Source organism: Eleginops maclovinus, chromosome 20 (genome assembly GCF_036324505.1).
Source record: "Eleginops maclovinus isolate JMC-PN-2008 ecotype Puerto Natales chromosome 20, JC_Emac_rtc_rv5, whole genome shotgun sequence".
Taxonomy (NCBI): Eukaryota; Metazoa; Chordata; class Actinopteri; order Perciformes; family Eleginopidae; genus Eleginops; species Eleginops maclovinus.
Genome location: NC_086368.1, coordinates 24,217,673 through 24,243,605, shown reverse-complemented (window position 1 = coordinate 24,243,605; position 25,933 = coordinate 24,217,673). Strand labels below are relative to the sequence as shown.

The 25,933-nt window shown below is 41.1% G+C and overlaps 2 protein-coding genes and 2 non-coding genes across 5 annotated transcripts; 1 reads left to right on the top strand and 3 right to left on the bottom strand.

Annotated features, from left to right (window-relative positions):
• Positions 1–5: 5 nt before the first annotated feature.
• Positions 6–9,251, bottom strand: LOC134882447 (inter-alpha-trypsin inhibitor heavy chain H3-like). Its single transcript, XM_063910132.1, has 22 exons — positions 9,065–9,251; positions 8,762–8,791; positions 8,548–8,571; positions 7,444–7,598; positions 6,962–7,066; positions 6,671–6,833; positions 6,448–6,558; positions 6,218–6,346; positions 5,859–5,975; positions 5,597–5,765; positions 5,363–5,488; positions 5,068–5,249; positions 4,531–4,716; positions 4,293–4,432; positions 3,677–3,837; positions 3,500–3,526; positions 3,128–3,190; positions 2,550–2,663; positions 2,192–2,393; positions 1,904–2,076; positions 1,490–1,601; positions 6–1,349 (listed from the first exon to the last, which is right to left on the bottom strand). The coding sequence occupies exons 1-22, from the start codon at positions 9,176–9,178 to the stop codon at positions 1,211–1,213; spliced, it is 2,742 nt and encodes a 913-aa protein (XP_063766202.1). The 5' UTR covers positions 9,179–9,251; the 3' UTR covers positions 6–1,210.
• Positions 9,252–9,916: 665 nt separating this feature from the next.
• LOC134883119 (store-operated calcium entry regulator STIMATE-like) lies at positions 9,917–25,841 on the bottom strand. Of its 2 annotated transcripts, XM_063911314.1 has the most exons (10): positions 24,958–25,841; positions 23,014–23,062; positions 22,827–22,922; positions 22,571–22,692; positions 22,188–22,300; positions 20,598–20,675; positions 20,277–20,420; positions 17,841–17,948; positions 12,623–12,746; positions 9,917–10,329 (listed from the first exon to the last, which is right to left on the bottom strand). In XM_063911314.1, the coding sequence occupies exons 1-10, from the start codon at positions 25,163–25,165 to the stop codon at positions 10,214–10,216; spliced, it is 1,158 nt and encodes a 385-aa protein (XP_063767384.1). In that variant the 5' UTR covers positions 25,166–25,841; the 3' UTR covers positions 9,917–10,213. The 2 variants fall into 2 exon arrangements, with proteins under 2 accessions (XP_063767384.1, XP_063767383.1); XM_063911313.1 differs by lacking the exons at positions 17,841–17,948; positions 20,277–20,420; positions 20,598–20,675; ... (3 more) ...; positions 23,014–23,062; positions 24,958–25,841 and adding an exon at positions 12,866–13,108.
• trnae-cuc (transfer RNA glutamic acid (anticodon CUC)) lies at positions 11,824–11,895 on the top strand. The gene has a single exon. It is a non-coding gene; the product is annotated as a tRNA-Glu (tRNA).
• Positions 18,414–18,486, bottom strand: trnar-acg (transfer RNA arginine (anticodon ACG)). The gene has a single exon. It is a non-coding gene; the product is annotated as a tRNA-Arg (tRNA).
• Positions 25,842–25,933: the final 92 nt, after the last annotated feature.

Here is a 25,933-nt window from a genome sequence, read left to right as displayed (position 1 = left end):
AAAACTTGTCAAGACTTGTTTATTCCGTTTGAGTTCTTACGTCTGGGTTTACATCTGTTAAGCTTAACGGCAAACTCCATTATCAAAAGATATCGACCACAGATAAAGTCTTACAATTATTGCTGTTAATTGGTGTTACTCTAGGTTGAATTAGGACATTTGGACTTTTCAAACATGAAAAATGTTTCACCAATTTATTACCGCAAAGGTCCTACAGAGTCCAACAGAAGACCTCACATGAACTGTAAGAGAGCTTTTTCTCAGAGTTGCGCTGCCTGGAAACTGTTTGGATCCCACTAAACATCCTGAGAGATCCTGATACAGCAAACATTTGAACTAGGATACAAAAAGCAGGGTTGGATTTAAATGGGCCCTTTCATGCTCACTTTCATATTTGTAGCCTATGTTGTGCCTCTTCTGTGACACGTTTACATGCTTTAATGTTCAAAACGTTTTTTATTTTCTCATACTGCCTGTACTGCAGCACCTCTTTTCACCCTCTGTCTGAAACCAGAGCGGAGTGTGCTCTGATTGGTTAGCTGGCCTTCTCTGCTCTGATTGACTGCTTAGAGATGTCCCGCTCCTTAGCACAACACGTACAATGTGTTGAGCGCTAGCCAATAGAAGCGCAAGTTTTACACAATGATGTCACTATGTTACAGAATTAACAAAGAAGTTCAATACAGGTGTTTCAGGCAGTGGGGGAGGGTGTGGGAGAGAAACTCCCTCTGGAGGAAACTTTAGGATTTAATCCTTTGCGGACCATTAACATGCACAGAAACCTACAACACACTACAGGAAAGGGAAAACCAGAAAAAGTTAAATAGGGCCTGTTTAAGGGTTTATCAGTAGCAGGCTATTACAGACTTTCAAATAAGTATTTTTTGTTGGACTAAACAATGAAAATGAAAAACTGAAATTGATATAAATAAATTCAGCTTAACTCCATTTTTAAGAAAGGTGTCCCATTTATTTCAAAACAAGTTATTGCTGAAGCCGAGGTTTCCCAGCTCACACTATTTGGGATCGTGTCCATTCTTAAACGTCCTTACACTGAATATTTGATATTTGAAACTGTAATATTGTCCATACAATGCTGTGAATGAAGTGTGTTAGCCCTTACATTCATGCTGTAAAGCACTGGCATATTTGGAAATTAACTATATGAATGATTATTTCTCGGTTGGACATTTTGTAGCCTAACTTGTTTTTATACAGTTTTAAAAAGGCCTGAAACAACATAGTCTGTTGCATCTCCATCGATGAGGCCTGTTCCGTTACTGTGGACGAACCAGCAGGGAACATTTTCTCCATTCTTCACATCCTTCCTGAAGTCTCTCTGCCAGCCTCTGTGAACAGAAATATGCACCAAATAATATCTTAAGAGCATGTAGAAAGCGACAACCATTTATCATATAAGATACTTATTGAATGCTGACTCTCCCCCACTGAGATGAGGCACATTTATGTTTTAATGCATGCAGCGTACCTGGTCACATTGAGCTCCTGGCCTTTCACATACATGGTGGCGTCCGGTTTCTCTTGGACTTCACCCTGACGCAGCTCGGACACCTCGTATTCAATCCCATGGTAGAACTGACCTGCAAGACAAAACACCATTTGGAGTAAGTATCATTTTAAAATACACTTATTTTGGCCCTGTTTCTCTACCTTAAAAAAAACAAGTAGTGGATGAGTAAACCAAAACAGTCAGTCAAAAAGTCATTTGATAAACTTTACCATTTTTAGCCAGATTGTGGCAAGTTATTTGATCATTATCTTTTTTATAGTTTGTCTGTTCTGAGGCTAGACCACAATATACTCAGGAAAGCAATACCCATCACTTGTCTAAGTATTACACTCTAAACCAAGCATCTATTCTCTGATGTTTGTCATGTTGTACCTAACAGGCCGTGAACGAGAGGGGACAGGAGGTGGCTGTCCAGGGTGTAGAAACCCAAGTAGTCCCGATGGTATGGATGCTTCGCCCACACTTTGTGGAGCAGGATGACAAACTTGACCGAATCCTTCAGAGTTACCGTTAGGCTTCGATCCTTGGTCAAGAGAAGATCTACACTGAAAGAAAAATAAGAGGAGGAAGTTCCCAGTTATTCCTCCTGAACTGGATGGTATACTTCATATAACTCACGAAGGAGGATAGTTAGGACAATGTGATGGTGCAGACTCTTACTTGGTTCCTTTGACAGAAGCTGCATCAGACCACGGTAGTTTGACCTGCTTGCCGTCCTGGAGCACCACAATGTCCTGAGTGTTCACCTCCAGCCTCACCCCCAGAGACTGGTGGACGATGCCAAAACGCCAAAAGTAGGTGTTGATTTGCCCATCAGGGGGAATCATCTTTTCTCCGATGATCTCACCATTGACCAAAATACCTGAGGAATGGATGTGGATTGCAGCACTTGTTTCTTAAATGCAAAGTATGATTTACTACAACATATATGAAAATAAAAAAAATAGGTCTACAGGATTTATATATTTCTAGTAATGGGGTTCAAAAGTCATGATGATTATCAGGACTAAGGGCTGACCTGGTATTGGGTCTCTGACCAGGTTGAAAATGGTTCCTGGTTTGTTGTTAATGTTGAAGCACAGCGCGTCGTCCCTTTCAGGAAGCTCAATCAAGAAATGAGGATCTCCATCCACTTTAGGGGACAACAAAGTTAAAATGACCAGTAATAAACAAAAAGGATAGTCGACAGCTATGCTAATCTACAGCTATGCTAGCATCTCTATGAGGCTGTATAAATGAGCAGTGTATTGAGCTAAACTCTATTGTCACAATCACAAGACTGCCATATGATGTTAGATGTTAAGAAGGTGTCATTTTTAGCTTATCATGTTGACCAAGCTTATATTTGCTTATGAACACAAACCCCGTTATAATGATAAGGTACAGTATATCTTTGCAAGTGTAAAGGTTTTGGCCTGATAGTGGCACTAAATGAAAAGTCAGCCGTTAACAAACACATTAGGACTCATCCCCTGAGGACCTTGAATATTTGTACAGAATTTATTGGCAATATTTAATAGATTTGATAGACTAACAAACAGTCCAACATTGCTATCCCCAGAGCCATGCAGCTGCCATTGGTACAAATATACTTACCTAAATATGTGGGTGTTTGGTGGTAAGCATATGAAGGAGGTTGGGCTGCATATGGTTTATATGCTAGAGACAGTAACCAAAACAAAAACACAGTTTTAAATCAAAAGCCTAAAGTGAATTCACTGAATTCAATGAATATTAGTAACAGCCCCGGGAAAAATTAAGAGACCACTTCAGCAGTGTCGCTTGTTTTATTTTTTATAGGTACGTCTTTTGAGTTAAATGTTTTTGTTTTTTTTATTGCGTTTTTCTCTGTTTTCGAAGTCAACACACACTGGAATGGCTGCCATACATGAGAGATAAAGATTTAAGAAAAAATTTGAGTGGTCTCTTAATCTTTTCCGCGGCTGTATGTTATAAATAATGTCTTACCAACTTTTTCTGCCTGTTGTCTCTGTTCTGTCAAAAATTCACATTTCACAAACAATGATTATAGAGTAATAGTCAGTGATGCTTGAGAATTATTTAAAGTAATGTTTGAGTTGTAACTTTATAGCATTCATGTGAGGCAGGCCTATCACATTTGAAACCCTCTTTTCCCCTCCTTACCCTCAGTCAGTTTATCTGCAATGAGAGGGCTGCCTTGTTCATCCTCAGTTTCAGGCTTGATGACCACCATGGAGGTGAGAGGGGTAACGAAGCTGTATTGCAGAGACATTTCCAGGGCCTTAGCAGTGGCGTTGGATTTCTCATCTGGGGTACCACTCTTGCTGCAAGAAGGAAAATATATTGAAGTTGACACCACATTCAGAATAGCAACATGGTAAGTGAACTGTATTTAAACAGTCTTTATGACTAATCAAACTGTGTTACATATTCACAGTCTTCATTCACCCATGCAATCCCATTCATACTGAGGCAGGGCTGTCATGCAAGGTACCTCCTGCTCAAAGAATCTAACGCCACATTCACACACCGTAGTCCATGCTGTCGGGAGCTACTTTGGTTTAATTTTCTTGCCAAAGGATACATCGACATCTAACTGCTAATCGCTGGGATCGAACCCAGAACCTTCCCAAAGCACTACCTCACAGAAATGTATACAAGCTCTCAGACAACACAGGCAAAGTATACATTCCAAAAACATTATGAGACTAATGGGAAGTACAGATTGAAAAGCTAAAGTGATTCCGGTCTCAGTTTGAGTGAATTTACTCTAACAGACCTTGTACCCAGTAGCTGCTGGATGGAGAGGTAGGCCCACAAACGCTCTGTGAAATCTCCAAAGATGTAATCCTCATCTGGGTACAACACATTCCAATCCTCAGCGCTGGCCTGGCCCTGCACTTTGTATTCCTCATCAAACTACAAGGGGTAGAAAACATATACAAAGTAATAAATAGGTAATAAACACACAACATCTTTCCAGTGTCTCTAAATTTCCAACATTTCCTACTCCTCACCCCCTGAGCGAACACTTCCACCATGAAGTTGTCCAGGTCGTTGTCGGTTAGTCGACCCGCCACCACGATCTCTGAGCCATTAAACAGCTGGCTGTAGTGGTTAGTCGTCAGGGAGTCCACTGCATTATCAGGATAACGCAGGTCCACGTCTAAGAGCAGAGGGCTAGCCACCTCCTCATAGAAACCCTGGAACGAATGCACAAACTCATTCTATAAAACCTGCTACATTTTTACTATTAGCTAATCAAAAAGAGTGATAACAAAACTGGGGAAGAATGTAACATAGCTATTTCATAATTTCACATTATTTTATATTACACAAGTTTACTTATTCCTGCATTCTACCTGCACCATTGTATAACATGCACTATATGTATTGCAATATTTTATAAGCCTTATTTTGTTTATGTATTAAGTATATTGTATGTTGCCAACCACTACGCCGTAGCTGTTCTGTATATGACAATAAAACAGTTTGTATCTTCACAAAAACTGCATTACCGGCTCAAACGTGTACTCGTAGATTTGAGCCTGTACCTGGAGTTGTAAGGCTGCATCCGAACCCTCAAAGATCCTGCGGGCAATTCCCTGGTTCTGTTTGCTCAACACATCCAGGAAGGAGTAGTCCACGTCATTTCCGAATCCAAGACAGAACAGGGACATGTTTCCTCCAATAGCAGATTGCACATTGCTCTGGATTCTCCCAGTGTCAAATTCTCCTGCAAACGCACAGAAAACACACAGAAGTTGAATGCTGAATACAAAGAACATAAATTAGATGTGTAGACACTCAATACACAATATATCCTATGCACACACTCTGCACGCTCACCAGAGTTTGGCATCCCATCAGTGAGTAAGATAATCATATCGCTGCTCCTCTCTGGGAGATTCCCCTGCTGCCTGTCTTTGGCCAGCATTCTGACGCCTGTCAACACTGCCTCGTTGATATCGGTGGCTAGAAAAAAACACAACACAATTAAAAAATGTTTCACCATTCAGGGAGTTAAGATGACATTTAGCCTATAAGCTACTGTCATTTGTTTATTGTTTTTTTTCTAATTACCTGATCTGGAATTGATGTTTCTGACATATGTCATCGCTTCATCCACGTTTTCCTTGGTTGCTTTGGTAAGTGATTCTTTCCACATCTCAATGCGGTTATCAAACTGGATGATGGCAAAGTGGTCGTCCTCGTGGAGGTCTTTGAGGATGGCCAGCATTGCTTCCCGTGTCTGTAAAGGATTGCAATGTCAGAGGAGAAATTGTAAGCATCATTAGGTCATTAATATATCAAAAAGACTTTGAAAAACTGAACGGTCATCCACCTGTGTCATCTTTGTCATAGTCATGGATCCACTCCTGTCAATCACAAACACCACGTTCTTTGGGACTCTGGGCAGGTCAAGGGGAGCAAAGAAGTGCACAAAGTATCCGTTCACAATCTAAAGGGAGAGAATCAATAAAGGGCAGAAGTACACACATCACTTTTCTTGATATGTGCATTGCGTGTATTATTTTTTGTTCTCTCAAACCAAGTAATTACGGTTAACATACATGTTAAGAAAAAAGGCATAGATTCAAATAACATCTCAACACCTTAATATGTTCACTTGACTTTTAAATGCTGCAGCTCTTTTTTCCTGCTAATTCGGTTTTACACAGAACAATATTTTTGACAGCTGACCTGAATATCCCACAGGCTCTTCGCTCTTTTCACGTCATATGTGACGACAAAATCTCCATCGATTAGTGTTCCCTCACAATCTGGACAATTCCTCTGCTCCTCCATAGTTGGTGAGAAAGAGATGTGGGCCTGAAAATGGGATACATACAACCAGTTTAGCATATCCTTAAATCTTTGGAAGAGGTTTGTGTAGCATCAGTGACAACTTCTTTCAAGGCCTCTGGTCGTACCTTATTGTCTGTGACAGTTTTCTCCACCAGGGGCAGCAGCTCATTGGAGAGGAAGCTTGCATGAGCATCCACATCAGATAAACCCTTAGGCTCATAGATGTTGGTCACAATCTGCCTCCATACAAGCAAACACAGAAACAGAGATTGTTTGTAAGGTAAACCACTCATTTACTCTAATTGAAATCTTAAAGAGACTGTGAAGTGAACATGAACATGGATTCACCTGAAACTCCTGGATCCGTTGTTTGGGTTTAACTCGGGTCAGAATCTCATACCGGCCCAGTTTCCTCTGAAGGAGCTCCTCGTGGGTCAGAATGAAGGTGATGTTACTTTCAGCTGCGATGTTGACCGACACTGAAAACTTCTCCATCTTTCTTCCAGAAGCTCTTTAATGACAAACAGACATCATTGTATTTGTAAATTGTTGTATTTTAATTTGTTTTACTTAAGAACAAGATCTAAGTACTTCTTCCACTTCTGGGTTCATATGTATTTTTCATCTTGATCGACTCACTTCACCAGTCCAGCAGTACTTCCAGAGGAAACAGCCTTCTCATATTGTTTCTTGGCTTTCTCTTTTTCCTTCACCTCCCCAACGTACACCTGGCCATCGATTTCCCTGTGAGGAAGAAAGATGGAGAACAGAGTCAACAAACTGTATCATTAACAAAAATCATCTTATTGCTTTTTTGGGGTTTCCCTTTCTTGAAGTGTGTTATATAGGTAACATATAACACAATTCCACCCCCCCCCCCCCCCCTTACACTTGTGCTTCTATTGGCTAGTGCTCCAACACATTGTACGTGATAGGACTAAGAGGCGGGACATCTCTAAGCGGTTGAGCAATCACAACAGAGTCGACTAGCTAACCAATCAGAGCATACTGGCCTCTGGTTTCAGACAGAGGGTGAACAGATGTGCTGCAGCACAGACAGTATGAGAAGAATAAAACGCTTTTTGAACTTTAAAACATGTTACAGTGATGGTCAGACTGACATGCTGAAGTTGGTGATGAAGGCGGTTTTGGGCAGATCCACCTCGAAGAAGATTTCCTGGGAGTAGTTTGCTTTGTTCAGAGCCTTGGAGGTCATGACGGTGTGGGCAAAACGAGATGTCACGGTGCAGTCCACCTTCACGCTGTACACCTCCACCTGAGACAGAGATGGAGCTGGTTTAATATTTGAACTCCAGTGAATAAGGACAGCACTCCGGTTTTTTTTTTTGCAGCCATGACGACCTGATTGGTGCCAAAGAAAATGTTTGGAGAACATTATGTCACTGATTCCACTTTGGGAGTGTGTGTGAGTCAACCTGGGTGCTGCATGCTCTCAACAGGGATAGTGTTAATATTGTTTTAATCAAACCCTCTATTTCAGTCAGTTTAGTACTTCTTAATCTGTTTTTGTTGAGTGTAAGAAACATCGGAACCTACATGGGCACATTTAATGTCATTTTCTCATTGCTTCTTTCAGTCCATTGACATTTTATTCATCTGTTTTCTTAATGCTTTTGTACATCCTCATACATTCTGCGATTGTCTTCTTACACATTTGCTTGTTTTTATTTATAAGATAAGATGTACTTTATTCATTACAAATTGTGACAGTTTTTTGTCACAGCAGCATGGTAACAGGGGTCACACATGAGCTAAAAACACCATAAAATATAATAAAAACGCATAGAATAAAAAAAGAAGAAGAAACAGTAAATATATAAATATCAGCTGTAGAAATAAATATAGATTATTTAAAGAATACACAATATAAAAGTACAGAAAAAACAGAATACTGTACTACAAAAGCAGACACATAAGCACAGGACTCTGCATACATTACAAAAGTGTGCAAAACAGATGCAGTTTTTAAAATAAAGCTTTCATTAAATTAAAATGAGTGTAACCACTGAGGTACAGTAAGTACACTATAGTAACCTTTGTAGTGGTCAGTTAATTTTTTTGACCTAGACATTGTTTATGTGCATGTGTTGGTAAGGTTGGTAAGCTGTTGCATACCTTCCTTACAGCGGGATACATAAAGTTATACTGAATTACATGTTTATCTTTTGTCATTATTAATAATGTAATAAAAAACATCTTCTTACCATGGCCTCATTTGCACTTCTTTTCTGCAAAAGAAACAACCAAAGACAATTTGATTCTTTTAGGAATTCAGAAATCAACACTAAAAATAATCTTTTTTTGCTTTTTCTTTCAAAGTCTATAATGTACATGCAGGAAGATCCAACTTTTGTGAACAACATTTCTTAACCATATTATGAAGGAGCTGTCTGTCTGTAAACAGTTTCTGGAAAGTACCTGCAGTGATTTGGCAGCACCTCTTTGCTCCTAAAATACAAATATGCCAGGGTTAACCAACATGGTACCAAAGTACAAAAAAGAAACATTTAACCAGTTTTCAGAAAAGAATTATATTCATTGTCATACAAAGAGCAACGAGAATGTTAGTAAAACCAAGTAGGATTTCCAAAGTAGCAGTGTTTGTGATTAAGTCATTAGTTACAGATTAGTGACAAAATCATCAACCAGCTGATAAACTCATAACGTCTGTGTTAAAACAATTTGATTAATTCAGAGTACAAAAAGGATACAAAAAATGACCTGCAGATCTTTTTGGTCCCCGGAAATGAGCAGAGCCCCCCGGGCCAGGCCGGGCAGCCAGAGACAGACGCTGCCCCACAGCAGCAGCAGTCCAACACCCTGTAGTCCAGACATGACTAATTGTCCACTGAACAGCAGCTTACTCCAGTGTTGAGAAAAAGGCCCTCTCTGCCTAGGGGAGGGACAAAGTGTGTGTGTGTGTGTGTGTGTGTGTGTGTGTGTGTGTGTGTGTGTGTGTGTGTGTGTGTGTGTGTGTGTGTGTGTGTGTGTGTGTGTGTGTGTGTGTGTGTGTGTGTGTGTGTTGTCAGGAAGTATTGACCAACAGACCTCGGCTCAATGTGGAGGCCCATAGCCTTTTGCTGGACTTTCCCTCAACAGGTTGCTTCACTTAATGTAAGTGTGTATTTGTGTCCTTTCACATTTACCAGCAAGCAAACAGTAGAGTACTGTAGAAAATCAGGCCGCATCTTGTAACATTTTTTAAGTTAAATAATCCCAAAGATTTGCCCAGCCGGCATGATGCATGTAGATGACTCAGAGCGTTGTGTTGCGATACGGGACAAAATGACTCACCACAGAGCACCTTTTTGTGCCAGTAACACAAACTTAACTGATTAAATTTAACTTTGGTCAGCATATTTATCTCTGAACATACTTTGGCAAGAGGCAGCTATATCGTCTCACTGATGACGCTATATGTATTTAGCCTTATGCTTGCAAACATAATTTAGCCTTTAAAATTGGGCTGTTGAAATCAGGATGACAAGTGTGCTTTATGAGTTTTGATAATTACCATAGAAATTAAGCTGTTTTTATAATATGCTACAAATAAATAAGAACAACACATCTTAATACAGGGGGAAATAGTTTATTCAAGAAAAATGTTTGGTTTAAAAAAAGAAGAAATCAAATGTTTCAACAATCATAAATACATTTCACTACTCCTTCACAGAGCATCAGACACATTAATCCCAGACAAGACTGATCCACTACGCAAATAACAAAGTACAAAAACTGCTTACATAGTAAAGTCAACACACCTTGCTGGCATAAAGCTAGCCCATTTACCTATCCTAAATCCTTGTTTATTACATTAAAAAAGCAGCATCACCATAAGATCATAAAGTGTGTTTTCTTCAGTGCTTTTGTCTACTTGCTGAACACACTGGCTCCAGGAGCTTTGGCAGCAGCAGGCTTCCCAAGGGACGTCTCCGTCCCTGTCCTCACTCCGCAGAACACCGACGGAGCCACTTTACCCATACGCTCTAAACACAGAGAGACACAGATATGTACTGTAAGGTCACAAAAACAGATGCTTAAGCCAGGTGATTGCTCATCCTTAACAAGTAAAAACAATAACACTTGGGTATCATTAAGCAAAGTATGAGAGAGGTCTTCTCTTGTGTGAATTGTGATTTTCACGTCTCTACAGTAGTCCCTGCCTCACATAACCTCTTTTAATAATTTCACTGACAAATATTGTCAAATGTTGTGAATGGTCTGATTTGAGACATTGTAGCCGATAGACATGTTATTCTGTGACATTTACTGCCTACCAAGCAAGACCATCGAAAGCACTTTCAAGTCATTGACCGTTAGATTTGAACATTTGAAAACAAACCAAACTCACAAATATAGACTTAGGATCAGTGAGACAATATTTGAGGATGAAAGGGCATCAAGGCTATGCAAGGTGATTCAGTTCTGACTAAGTTTTGCGTTTTAGATTATAGAGCAAAGAGTGGTGGTGTGAGCACTCTCAAGCTTTGCATACAATATGAAGCCTTTATGCAATGTCACAGTGTAAAAATATCCTTACAACCTTCGAACCCAAGCAACATGTTAGTTGTATTAGTAGTCTATAAGGCCTAACCAACAAGGAAATAAGCATAGCCCTAAATTGTTCTTAAAATGGGAAAACATTTCAGCTAAATGAAAAACACAACGCACACTTCTTAAAAAAGGGCCATATTATGCTTTTTGGGGTTTTCCCTTTCCTGTAGTGTGTTATTTATGTTTGTGTGCATGTAATAGGTCTGCAAAAGCTAAAATCCCAAAGTTCAGGCCAGAGGGAGATTCTCTGCCATATCCCTTCCCCCTGCCTGGAACGCATCGATTGGATTCCTGGTTCAGTTCCTATCACACTGACCTCACCGTGATACAGAACTGAATTCTAGCCAATAGCAGTGCGAGCAGCTCCATAAAGCTGACCCCAGCAGAGGAGACATGGCAAGGAGAGGCTGCCACTTTCGCTACGAACCAACACTTTCTTTGTTAGCCATACCTAAGGAAGAAGATGCGAAGAACAAGTGGCTTGCATTTATTTGAACCACTATTCCCCCGGAGCAAATTATTGTTGTGTTCTCGACATTTCAGTGAATTGTGGAGCTTATGGGAGTTGAGCCGCAAGCACACTGCTTATCTCGGCGAAGTTGCAAGCTAACGCTATCAACGCTTAGCTACCAAGCGTTTAGGTAATAACTTTACCTCAATTGTGCTGAAATACTGCGATGGTTTTTCATTCACAACACGTTAACCTCTTAAACCCAGACGCAGCAACTTGTAAGAAACAGCGTCTCAGGGCATGTTAACATTTAACAACCTGTGGCATACCCACTTACCGGGAAAAAACTCAGCTACCAGACCATATCAACAATTTTTTACCAAAACAAAACACAATTCCAACATCAAACACTAAACTTTAGCGTTTTGCTCGAGTGCACGAAAAGTTTGAAAATTTGATTATATTGGTATAACCTTCCCTGGTGGTCTAGTGGTTAGGATTCGGCGCTCTCACCGCCGCGGCCCGGGTTCGATTCCCGGTCAGGGAACACAGTTTTATGCATTCTGGATAGACCATCGATAAAGGATAATTAAAAAGCTATCTTTAAATCAGATCAGCATAGTGGGGGATAAAAAATGCTCCACAAGTCAATACACTGCTTCTAAACATAAGTACACGTTGAAATATAAAAATAAGGCTATATTGTAATAATGTTTGTAAGTAACAAAAGGAAATATATACTAACTTTGACATAATGCAGAAAATGCTTTATGTAATGCATAGTAACATGAATAAATACATGTTGGGAAAAAAATATTTCTTAGTCTCTGTAAATCCTTTTATTATTTACTTTATTTCACATTTAAATTATGCATGTGTATGTTAAATGTAATCATTTCAGCTTTGATGTATTTCACATTTTATTTATTGAAATTTATTAAATTATAATATTTACATTTCCAATGAAAGAATTGATGAATAAATATGTTCTCTTTGGAACATAGCATCTAGAGATTCATCCACCATCTCACATGATCACACACATCACTCAATGTTAGTTAGGATCTCTTCAGTTGTTTATCAGACAGTCAGGTTATTAAATGTTCAAGATGCATATTATTTCAGGTTTACAGAACAAGTAGGTATAAAAAAGGAAATTTAACTGATGTAAAGAAAGCACTCCATAATATCTTTATATAAGTGAACTTAACATCTGACAAGGAGTTACATTACTTGTCTTGTTTTTGAGAACAATGACAAAAGGCTTTACTCACCACACTCCACCATGACCTCATAGGTCTTACTCTTGACCTCGCCCTTCAGTCCCAGTTTGCTGCGAGCTCCCTTCAGGTCCTCCTCCTTCATCGGGGGACGCTTCTTCCTCTTCACCTCACCTGGCTGGAGTGAATTGAATAAAGTTGGTATGTTACGAGTGAAAAGTAGGAAAGCTAAGAGTGTTGACACTTTGTTCTCACACAGTGTCAGTAAGCACAACAGCATATTTGGATCGAACATACCTGTGACATGTTGATTAAAGCTGGTTTGTTGAATCCACAGAAGCCTCTTTACAGTGTGATAGATCCGCTGTTAGTTGTCTAGTGTGTGTCTTTGTCTCCCACCAAGCCTGACATTATATATAGTCCTGGTCAGACCCCTACCCTCTGTCCCACTCTTTCTGTTGTCAGTATTTATTATTAGGCGTGACGTGAGGGATCCTTCAGTTGGAACGGGTCTCCCATTTTTTATGATAAGCTTACAGGCCAACAGCTGATAATTCGGGACACAACACAAATGGCTGTCTGCCCCCTCCTCCCCTGGCAGACACACCCCATCTTTTAAATGTTTTTGTGAGACTAAAAAGGGACTGCCACCTCCTCCCTGCAGCTCATGGGAATCCTCCTGACTGTATTCAAGCCTGAGGACATTTTGGATCTTCATAAAAGCATTTTCAGACAGTCAACACATGATCCAACAAAATTAGGGCTTAACCAAAACGACAGCTAAAAAACTTTCCCACCACCTTGTTTGAGTCACAGTCACAGTAAGGTCATTAGTGCTTTTGTGCTAATGTGAGAAATAGACAATTTATGTACTTACTACTTTCAGCATAGGCAGGTCTATATTCAGATGGAATCGGTTTTTTTAATAATTGGAGTTAAACTTCAGTGATGACAATTTCATAATATGTTTCAGTAAATACCGAATCTCCCTGTTAAGGGGGAAAAAAAACCTCTCAGAATATTGAAGACATCTAGAAGGGAAGACCAAGTTATGTGTAAAATAATATTCTGTCATGCTCTGAATGTTAAACCTAATTCGCAATTAAAACATGTTTGCAATTGATGTACTAAATCAGTGTTTCCTTTTTAACCTTTTTCATGTCACGGCCCTTTGGGATATGCAATTGATCCAATTTTCCAACAGGGGTCTCCATCTGAAAATATTTAGTTTGTAAGATAGTATGCCTATACCAGAAATCTACAGTTTTAATTTAAGAAGATTAAGAGGAAGTGAAACCTGGGATCAGAATATCTAAGACTCTTACTCGCATTCGGCCCACTTCTACTGTGAATTAAATAGCTAAAATAAACCATGAATAAAATAAAAACTTTGGCAGGCAATAAACACATTTGTCTGTGCCTGTGACTACTTTCACTCATTGGGTTCTTGTTAACTGTTTGCTTACTGATGTCATCTTAAAATATAAATTTAAGATGACATCAGTAAGCAAACAGTTGAGTCAATGGGCCTATTTAGCAGTCAGAAAACTCGGCCTCTTTTTCTGAAATTGAAGTGTGAACTCTGGGAAACCGACTCATAATTTAGAAACTTCAAACCGAACGACACAGAGAGAATCTGAAAGGCTGTAAAGTCATTTAGGCAGCATCACAGGTTTTAAGATTATGGCTGTCTAATTTTTAGAACAGAATTGGTCCCGACATAAATATTTAAACATTATAGAAACAAAATCTAACTCCATGTGTTTGTGATAATTCCCACTTAATCTGGTAAAAAAATGCATTTGTTTGTTAGTCTTACAAGATGATACACTTTTATGCAGGTGCTAATTATAAAAAACGCAAGGCTCAAGGTAATTAGCATCTCTACACATTTGTCCCCTAACCTCCTCTATAACCTGTACTTATTTATGGAGGAGAAACAAACAACACAACAAATGATACGCTTGTTCTAGACATGGGCTGAAATCAGGTCCTACAGTCATAAGTACTTCATGGAAAAACAGGCGTTGGTGTTAACTGTAGCTGATGAGCAGGATGTAAAGTATTTTTTAAAGAGCTCCCAAATGACGGCCATGACGCTTGATGCTAAGAGTGTGTCTTCCCTTAGGTATTTATAAAAAGCTATAAGTACCATGTGGATCTATTTTTGGATATACAATCAGGACTGAAGGATGGGTGAGCTCTCCTGTCAGTCTGTAGTGGCTATCTGCCTAGTGGTAAAGAACAAGCAATGCACACATCTTTCCTCACACTAAGATGTTGAAAAATTATGATTTAACCAAATGGTATCAGTTGCACCTGGATAGTTCTCTATGTTAACCAGTACCGCACCCTGGTGGTCAAGTGGCAACTTTACGCCTTCTCACAACTAAGGACAGAAAACTATATTACATATGAGCCAAAACAGCAACACTGCTACAGTATACACTAACAACGACATTACAAAAAGTGCTATGACCTTTATGGAGCACTAAAAATGACACAAGTATAAATAAATATGGAAATAAATAAATGAAGGGTACATATTTGTATGCTGTCCCACAGGAAATGACATCACTGAGTGGAATCAGCAGCCAGTTTACAAAGAAATTAAACTAGAGCTATGAAGAAAGCAACCCATTTGCTGCAACCCATCGGTACTAAAAACCTGTGCCTTGATAATGGGTCAAGCGCTCATTTCTTGTCGATTCACCATAAAATAATGTTTTCTTAAAGGCTTTAGGGTGCTGCTTATAGCAGGTACTTCAGCTCCAATACAAGAACATGTCTATATAAAACAGCTCCGGTGCCGACCTGCGGTTCAGGGTTCTCTTGTGGTAGAAATGGATCATGTTGCTGCTCTCATCTCCCTGCAGCTTGGCGGGGAGGCCCTGCAGAGGAAGAATCTCTGAAGCCCATTTTTATTTGGAGGAACCAGAGATGAAGCTAAAAACACCAATCGTGACTGCTGGAATCCCACATCATGAAACTAAAACGGTGAAATAAGCTGAAGCAGTCAGTGATCAAGGTAGTGTATCACATCCTTTATTGGAAAAGCATTTAGAATGATAATTTCCCTCCATTTCTTTTCCCTATACTCATTTATAGCATTTTCAAAGTGTGGGACAGTAGGCCTCCCCTCAGACAAAAGAAGGTGCCCGGTCAACCCCCCCTTACTTTATTTACTTAGTTATGCTCATGGGATCATGAATATATTATTAGATACCATAGAAACTTAACAATTAAGTCAAGATAGCCTAATATTGATGTTTGACATTCTCTCAGACTTAACCAAATTCATCATAAGGCTATGTCCTAGGAATGCATTAGTTTCAGAGGAAAAACTACAGTATATCTGAACCATACCATAACCAATCATTTAGGCTGGGTGATCTTCCATTCACTCCGCCTCTTTTAAGACTGTTGGGGGCACCTCCTGGAGCCCGCACGGTCCCTTTGAAAACCTCTGATCTAGTAGTTTCACTTTGCAAAATCCTAAAAGCCCTCTTTGTCCCAACTGAGTTCCCAAAGCTGCTGCATAATTCTGTATTCCCCTCTTTTAAAATGAGCCGTCATATGTTCCTTGCCATCATGCCAAAAACATCATAATGGAATCATCGCCGTCACCATCACAGTATATGTCACTCTCCATTTACTTTACAGAGGACCAGCAGGCACACCCACTATACACACGCATACAGCCCCACCAGTACATGCAGTTATACTTTATATATATACACTGACACACACACACACACACACACACACACACACACACACACACACACACACACACACACACACACACACACACACACACACACACACACACACACACACACACACACACACACACACACACACACACACACACACACACACACACACACACACACACACACACACACACACACACACACACACACACACACACACACACACACACACACACACACACACACACACACACACACACACACACACACACACACACACTTTCTCTGTCTGGTCCGCAGTCACTGAACAGTTTAGAGGTCTATGCATGTCACATTCTTAACATCAGAGCCTGCTGAATGCTGCTTCATGCCTGAACATCTGGAGCTCTGGATAAAAACTGTCCAAAAACTAACCAACACAAAAACAACAACAAACACCTGCTGGTAATTTCACTCAGGCACATTTTTGTAACATAAAAAAACAACTATCACACAAAAAGGAAAAGATGAAAGCTGAGAAATTGTGCAAGAAATGGTTCCCATATCTACTCTCCCTGTTGGAGTTAAGGAATAAAGAACACTTTTGGAACAAGCATAGTCACCTTTTTGGCCCAAAAATAACACTCAGTACTTTACAAAAAAAAGATCCCGGAAAACCTAAGACAAGACCAAAGACATTCAATGACAAAACACATCGATCACAGACAAACTGAGACTGCAGAAGACACATGCTGAGCTAATATTCGAGGGATGTTGCAGTCCTACAGGTTTAACAGTGGAAAGTGCTTAGTCAACAGACACTAATGGAAGGTTGCTGCAAGCGTTAATGTGCTCCCTTTGACACGAGTAACATTACAAACCAGATATGCAGTAGTTTAGCGAGTTACTGTGCTGGAAGAGTTGCATAAGTACAGTGATTCAAACACTGAGAAATGCGTTAAGGTTTGTCCAACTGTACACACACACACACACACACACACACACACACACACACACACACACACACACACACACTTCACAGGCCATGGTGGTACATCTATGTGAGAAAACAAAGGACAAAGTTAACATCAGGAATACAATCACTTTAACGGAAATGTTAGAATATCCAAAGGTCACAAGCCCACAGGACAGTTTTGTTTGCATGGTTCCTCGTGGCCTTTTAGTTTTTAGTTAACCGACCTGATCCTGGAGCGTTGCAGCCACACACACTGAAGTCCAAACTGTAGTAAACCAGTGTTAATGTTTCCCTATTACACGTACATAAAGGACTCAATGATATTCAAGTTGTTGATGGTGGATTCTTTTTTTTCCTAAAACTCCCAGAAGTGCCATGTCAAAATGCAAGTGATCCGAAGTACCTGATGTACTCCCAGTGATTCCCAGGTTAGACCTCCTCCAGGAGTCACAGTAAAGAGAATTGAGTTACAGTATTTTATCTGTCGTCAAAGGGTATCTCAGCTCCTCAGGCTGACAGAGGACCCGTGGAGGTAAGGGGAGTGTAAACGCGAGGTGAACAGCTACCGGAGGAAATCTGATCCTGTCACCGTGGGTCAAACAGGGATCCCCATGCGAAGCTTCTTCTTCTTCACCGTCTTCAGGCCGGTGAGACGGCGGACATCGTCTTCGTCCGACTCATCCATTTCATCGTCCGCTGAGAAAAGGATCTATAAAAACAGGGAGACAGGTTCATGAGGCTGAAATATATCTCTAAAGCGACCTTTAGTCCTCAGTATGGATCATGCTCTATAAACACAACTACATAACGTCTTTCATTAGACTCTCCCTGCCCCACTTATTTCAAACCCCAACCCTACAGTTTGTAAGGCGTGCTTTCTGTTGTAAATGTTTGGCCTCAAGCACAAACCAAAAATGACCGTATGACATCAAGGTTATTATCACCCTCTATAGCGCCCCCCGGAAAACATAACGTGTGTTGTATGTTTAAGCACAGGCAAGTCGTGTTTCTGTCCGTCTTGTTTCTGTGATACTCAATCACGCATCTGCTGTGGGGAAAAGCCACTAACTAACATGCTTCTAAATCTGTTTCCTCTCCAAAACCTCATCAAGTAATAAGTATATTTTGATAATACAATCGGTTAAAGCTGGTTCTAAAAAGCGAAAAAGATACACGAGCCAGCCAGGAGTCGAACCTAGAATCTTCTGATCCGTAGTCAGACGCGTTATCCATTGCGCCACTGGCCCGCTGAAACACACTGCTGCTGTGAGCTATTTATGGAATCTCGAGCAGCTCTGCCCTTCCCCCCCCCACGCTCAGGCGCTGCAGAAAGCGTGCTCTCCCTGAGGCAGCTGCAGAACACAAACATGCAGTGAAACAGACCATGAGGCAGGCTTTTGTTTGCACTGACCATTCAAATGTTAAAATGCCCTGAAAAGCGGCTTTACATTTCCTTTTGGGATCTGAAAACTCACAAATGTGGCCCACTGACAAGAAAAGCACCACCATTTGTCAAAAAAACAACACTGTGATCAATCTTTCACACAAAACCTAATTTCACCACGTCGCGTCAGCAGTTACATTGCTATTTCGAGCCAAACACTTCAGAGAAATGTTTTGCATATATCTGAGAGCTATAATTTATGGTTGAAAAAGAGCTTTTAGATGTAAGAAAGAAGGCAAAAACTACTGCATGTCACCTCTGGGACAGGGAGTCACTTTACATGTGTTACCACAACCTCAGAGACAAATGGATTCAAAGGTGTTTAAACTAAAAGTAAAAAAATTAGAGGCGAGGAATCCAGTTTACAAGGACAAGCTGCAGGGACATGGGCAAAGTGTGTAATCTGGGTTTAATCGTTGCAATAATTTGACCACTCCAAACACTTCCAAGTGAAACGATTTTGGATACATTTAGAAATGGACAGTGCTTGTGTCTGCTACACACACTTCAGACCAACAAAGTAAATGGGTCGATAGATGGACAAATTAACGACAGAAGTAAGTCAGGAGCTAGGGAGGATGGAAAGTCAGGATCTTCTGGTTTATAGTAAAATCAACGTTTTATCCATTAAACCACCGGCCCCTGTGTGGCTCAGTAAACACAGATCAGCAGCAAAAACACAAACTGAAATCCTGAGTACTTCCTCTTCCTGTTTTGCCTGACCTGCTCTCCTCTACCAGATACCCAGCAGTAAACACAGTGTGTAAATTAGCCTCACCTTTACCAGCTGCAACAAACTCATTATCTGTCTGATGAATAATAGGTATTCTAATTCTGAAAATGCATCCGAGTACTTTTTGTAATATGTTTTGAAGCTAATACTGTTGTACTTCTACTAACACTTTGAAAGTCATTTTAACAGAGTATTTCACATTGTAATTTCTCAATATTTTACTGAAGTACACACACACTGAGCACCTTTATCGCCACCATCAAAGGCTTTTGGCTGCATGTTGTGCCCTCTTTTCCTTTGCATTTCCAGTCGCTTTCCAACATTCAATATCCAATAAACAGAAATATCAAAAAAATAATATCGTTGACCGATTCCAGCCTAGAGAACAACTCTATGCCCTCAACGTTTATAGCTACATGTTAAAGGAAACTAGAACACCTGTGTGAAATCAGCCGCCTGCCAGGAATTCCCTCTCTGGTCTCACTGAGGGTGTTTCCAAAATTGTGTACTTAAAAAGTATTCATACACAGAAAATGCCTGGTTTTATACACTAAATTACCACGATTCTACGTATGCGCCAAGGGCTTTCCGTACCAACTTGACCTCCCACAATGCACTCTTTTTCTATTATGATTATTTTTCAGGTTCATATCTGTATTTTGTGACTACAGTGACATGTTTACATGCTCTTTTCACGCTCTGAGCCAAGTCTGCTCTGATTGGTTAGCTGGGCTGCTCTGTTGTGATTGGACAACCGCTGTCCCACCCCTAAGCCTATCAATGTGGTGGAATGTATGACCTGGAAGTCCCGAAATGGCAGTCGTCATAAGAGCTGTTTGAATTCTGTTTGTGACACTTACCTCTGACTCGGAGTCGTCATGGGACAGAGCTCGTCTGTAGCGCACCTTGCTGTTCCCCCGCGAGTCCTCCTCTCGCTCCTCCAGCTTTGCTTTTGTCCTGTGCTTCTTCATGAGGAAATTGTCTACCACCCAGAACATGAGGGCCTGAAAGCAAACAGAAAATACCTTGGTGAATTATATCTCCCCACTGGGAATCGACATTCATAAACACACAACAGAATGAACATGGTACCATCAACAAAAAGAGAGGAATCTGAATTTGACTTGACATGTAGAGTGTTGGTGAAGCAGGAGCAGTGAAACAATGTATAAGCGACTTACGTTGACGAAGAACGGAACGATGAGCATGACGATGGCCAGCTCCAGGTCTGGGTTCTTTATGGGGTTGAGGAGAGCCAGCTGCGACACACACACAAAAATATACAACACACACAAGCACAGGCATAAGCAAATACTCAGCTAGTCTAACAAGAGAAAGTTCAAAGTCCAGTTGAAAAAGTGATATAGTAGAACGATATTCACACCTCAACAGACATTACCAAATGAAACCACAACGGGTCTGCAAATCCTAAAACTGAAGGCTAGAGTAAGTTAAGTTTGTTGCAAATTGTAGCTTTTGACACTTACGGAGTTCATAATGTTGGTACTAGAGAGAAAAAAGTATAGCTAGATAGCTTGATCCCCTCACTATTCATCATTGAAGACAAACATGTACCGTATTTTCCGGACTATAAGGCGCACTTAAAAGCCTTACATTTTCTCAAAAAACAACAGTGCGTCTTATATATGGATTACGGTAATTCTGGTTGTGCTTACTGACCTCGAAGTGATTTTGTGTGGTACACAGCTCTCACGGCGCTCTGTCAAAATGTTTTAGTACGACTTTGGTAAACTACAAAGCCGCACCGCTTGCAGCATTACGGCTACCGTAGTCAGGAGCGTCGCGGAGTTGCACCAAATGGCACCGGTCAAGAGACACGCTTACGACGCGGACTTCAAACTCAAGGCTATCAGTCACACAGTAGAACATGGGAATAGAGCAGCTGGGAGAGAATTCAACATTAATGAATCAATTATACGTATTTTACGTGTTATAACTGAAGTTATTACTGACTTGTCTGACTGTTTTGTTTCTGTTATATAATTAATAATTATATAATATGTATCCGTTTTACGGCATGTAGAAAAGGAGTGTGTAGGAGAGCGACATGCGGGGTGGGCGTGTCTGTGCGGAAGAAGTAGTTTTGGGAAAGTGAAGTTGTTGCCAGGTTGGCTGCGTTGTCGGCGAAGACAATAAAAAAGGATTACTCCAGCTCCGCTGTTTCCCCCTCCTCTTTCCTCAGAGTGTCACATACCCAGCTGCTCTTCACTACGGTATAGAGCATAACAACGCTGGAGGTAACAACATTTCGCTTAATGCGCCTTATAGTCCGGTGCGCCTTATATATGAAAACATTTCGAAAATAGACCATTCATTGACAGTGCGCCTTATAATCCAGTGCGCCCTATAGTCCGGAAAATACGGTATGTGTGAACTATTCCGGTTTCTACTAAAAGCCCATACAAATAGCAGGTAGAGTGGCCTCTCACAACAGGGAAGCCATGGACAAAGCTTTGAAAGGCAACATTACGTTTTCTACACTAACTCTAAAAATCAATGAACATGCTCTGTTCTCCTCTTTGTGAGATAAACCTATAACAATAACCTGCAAGCTAACACAACAGTCTGTACAAACGGAGAAAACAACACGAGAGACGAGCAGCATGGCGAGTGAGAAACGGTCCAAAAGATGGTTCTTTTTCCTTGCCTAATCCAAATACTGAAAATGAGTATTGAATTAAAAAGATAACTATGACAACACTGGGGACCTTATGTCACCCGCTTCATTTCGAATAATCTCTTTGCCTGACCTTCTTCCACTGAGGGATGAGGAGGACCAGCATGATGAGGACTTTCTCAAACATCATGATGAGGATGTAGAGGATGCACTGGCCCAACCAGGCTGTGCACTGCACCGGCTCTCCTACACACACACACACACACACACACACACACACACACACACACACACACACACACACACACACACACACACACACAGACACACACAGAATATGTTAAAAAATATCTACTGAGGTATGAGTACAGCTTAAGCAGCACAGATCATTATCAGATTTCACCGCTTCAGTGATACACAAACTGTTTCAGGGACAAACTGGTAATGAATGACAATGCAGCTACTGCCCTCCACAGGGCATTACAGGCATACACTTGACCACTCACACACACTCACCATATTCCCCAAAACGCAGAGATTCCCACTGCCTCCACTCTACGATGGCACTGACGGCTCTCACCCCAGCATAGATCAGCAGCATGCCCAGAGACGCGTCCAACAGGAAGTTAATGAGGTATCTGGGGAGAGACAGTAAAGTGTAACTTGAGCCTGCAGTCAGAGCCATACAGCCTACTTGTCTTATAACACAGTTTCTTGGATATCTATTTGTAACATGCTGAAGGGAGCTCTCAGGAATAAAGGATAGACTCACAGTGAGCAAGGATCCTCTTCTGTGAGGTCAGACAAGTAGACATTAGCAAAGTGGATAAACAGCATCCCAATGGCCTGCTTCGAGGTGTCCAGGAACCTGCAGAGAGACAGCACATTTGATAAGCGTCCGAAGAACTCCAGTGGGATTCATTTGATGCCTTTGCAGAGAGCTGGCTCAGCAGCCTTACCAGATCCTCCAGGGTCTCCTCTCATGCTTTGGCTCCCTGAAGCGTTTCACTGTGAGGGGAAGAGTGTACCACAGAGATAGTGGGGTTTTAATGACACTCACACAAACACAATGAAAGACAGAATCAATCAAATATAATCTCTTTTATTTTATCATTTAACCAAGGTACATCATCTTGTGAGCTGTCAAGAGTCCAGTGAGCATTTTGTGGATTTTATAGAAGGTTGTCTGTGGAGTTTAACTGATAATACTTTCTTGTACCGACATTTACATGATTTTGAAATGGGGGATTTGCATGGGGGACTTGCACTGGCTAATGCAGAACAACAAACCTATTGAGGACAATGTGTTGTTGGTCACAGAGGAAGCAGAACTAGTCGCCCAGACTAAAACCTAAAACCCGCAGCAGCTGTGAAATGATGAATTCAATGCCCTTATTTGCCGCACAACAGCTAACTTCACAGGAAGCAGAGAAACGCTTTGTTTCTTGCTTTTTCTTTTGAAGATAATCACACTCCAAATACTTCAGTGTTTAGTAATTAAAATCCTACATATAGTCTGACAAAACTATGAAACATATGAGTGCAAAAGCGACAAAGATTAAGCTGTTCTAAACCTGCAAACTAAGACAGTGTTATAACTGGAAATACTAAATATATGTAAGAATATATGTATATCTAAATGATTGGCTTTTAAGACAGCCTTACTTGAATTGATTTTTAAGCATGTTCATTATTGAAAGCAATATAGATCCAAGACAAAGTAAGCTTGTGCTCTTCTTCACAAAAGCGGCTTGTTTTGCATTACACCCCCGACCATGTTCTTTTAACTCCTATGACACAGTGCTGCATACGGGGAGGTTAGCATTACCATGTTATGACATCACAAGAGTACATTTTCTAACGTTGACAGAGACTCGAAATGCTTTAGATACCTCCCTGGAGAAGCCCCTTTATTGTGACTATTTGACCTTTGAAAAACTTGCAGTGTAGCTTTTCCCAAGGCTTTCTGCGTTCATGCAGGCAACCTGTACTGTGAGGTGTGACCTCAGTCTCTGCTTTGAGCACCAGCGTGACTTTAGACTAAACACACCCAGTGTGTAGCTGGGTGTGATGTGAACACAGGCCTCAGCCTCAGCCTCAGCCTACTTCTTCTGCTCAGAGAGATGCCTCGGGGGGGAAAATTCTGAAATGCTGAACATTCCTCATTGATGCGAGGCTCTGGGACACACACAACTGAGGCTGCTCTCATTAAGTCTCACAGCTGTGCCAGACACTGACCGAATGGAACCACGGCTAAATTCTACACAAATGTTTCCCTGTTATCTACTTATGAGGCTGCCCACTTCTGATATAAAGCCTACTCATAGAGAGCTTGAAACACCATTTACAATGCACATTTTAAAGTTCTTACAATCAATGAGACATAATTATTGCTTTTACGGTAGTAGCAGGGAATATGTAGTCACTTGGGGTAGTGTTACAAATATTTTAAGCAAATCCCTATTAGACAAGTGAATTGGAAGGGTAGGCACAGTTTTTGAGTGAACTGCTAAAACACAAGTATTTTTTCCTGCAATTGCTCCCTTAACTCCCTGACTTTTTACAAACTCTGACACCTGCATAACAAAACCCCTATAGTGAAAACCCAAGCAATTTTGACGAATATATATGATTAAGTTGCAACAGAGAAGGTCGAACATGTACCAGGAAGTGTAGGGAGTAAGCTTATTGTAATACACCCCCACAATAGTGACAAACTGTACTGAAAAACCTGTGTTTTGCTTCAAAACAGACAGAAAGTCTTTCCATCCTACTAGTGTTGTCCTCCTCCTCCTCAGCCTCCCAGCTGAATCAATATCGCATTGATTGACAGAGTGATGCTATTGGTTAATTGCTCGGTCACATCAGCAGCTGGTGTCAGGTGTCTGAGTGTCCATACTTACGCATCAGTATGCTGAAAGCCATCATGGCCAGAAGTCCTTGCAGGAAAATCCCAAACGAGTCCATTAAGGCGCCATTCTCGCAGCCCCGGGTATCAGTACCTGGTGTCGGCAACACCGAGGTGTTGGTGAAGGACACGGCGGGCAGCAGCCCTGCAGGACCTGCCAGTGCCACGTCCCCGAGCATGTTCACACCACCGACAGCAGCCATGGGACAGACGAGCAGGACGAGATTAATTGATAACGCCGAAAGCAGAAGGCTTCTCACACACGGTAGCTCCCCAGTCCTCTCCAGCAAGTGTCGGTCAGCTAATCGATAGGATAAGCCGGACAATGCTCGGTGAAAGAGGGTGGCATCTTCTCCCGTCCAGGCGCACACTCATGCTCCTGCTTCACACATGCAAGCAGTCATAGCTAAGGTGTCATGCCAATAAAAGCTCCAAAAGGCTACCAGAAGTTACAATGCCTGTTAGCAAGAACAGACTGAAACATTAAAAAACAATAGCTAGTTTCGTTTTTCGGTGATAACGTATCCCGTCTAAACCAGGAGTCTTCACGACATACCAATTAACCTGTCATGCAGCTTCTCAGATAGACAGGACCGGTGCTTCTTGTTTCAAATGTGTTGTAGAATACATGTCAACCACAAGTGAGATTCAGGCGAGAGTCAAGCGTCAATAGTAAAAATGAAATCCAGATGCTACACCTAGCTAGCCCCCAAGCTAGCTACTCAGTCAATTAAGCTAACGCCCGGTTAGCAAATGTAACATTTCCTCGTGCGTTGAGAAAAACAGGTGCACTGGTTCCTCGTTGCTTTAAAGAAAGTTATGAAAGAGCTAGTCTTTGTTTTAGGAGAATTGAATATGAATAATTGCAGGTCACGGATCGCGTTCACCCAGTTGCTTCCCTGCACAGCAGAGCCCACTCATGTTGACAGACGCACAGTCACGTGATCAGTGCGTAGCCTCGAACTGCATCC

Excerpts from the sequence above, each read along its gene's own strand:
- LOC134883119 (XM_063911314.1), bottom strand. The coding sequence starts at position 25,165 with ATGGCTGCTGTCGGTGGTGTGAACATGCTCGGGGACGTGGCACTGGCA. Across the intron at positions 23,063-24,957 it reads GGCTTTCAGCATACTGATGC|TGAAACGCTTCAGGGAGCCA; the intron begins GTAAGTATGGAC and ends TTCCCCTCACAG. Across the intron at positions 22,923-23,013 it reads AGGAGACCCTGGAGGATCTG|GTTCCTGGACACCTCGAAGC; the intron begins GTAAGGCTGCTG and ends GTCTCTCTGCAG.
- LOC134882447 (XM_063910132.1), bottom strand. The coding sequence starts at position 9,178 with ATGTCTGGACTACAGGGTGTTGGACTGCTGCTGCTGTGGGGCAGCGTC. Across the intron at positions 6,834-6,961 it reads AGTACTGCTGGACTGGTGAA|AGCTTCTGGAAGAAAGATGG; the intron begins GTGAGTCGATCA and ends TTGTCATTAAAG. Across the intron at positions 4,717-5,067 it reads ATGCAGCCTTACAACTCCAG|GGTTTCTATGAGGAGGTGGC; the intron begins GTACAGGCTCAA and ends CATTCGTTCCAG.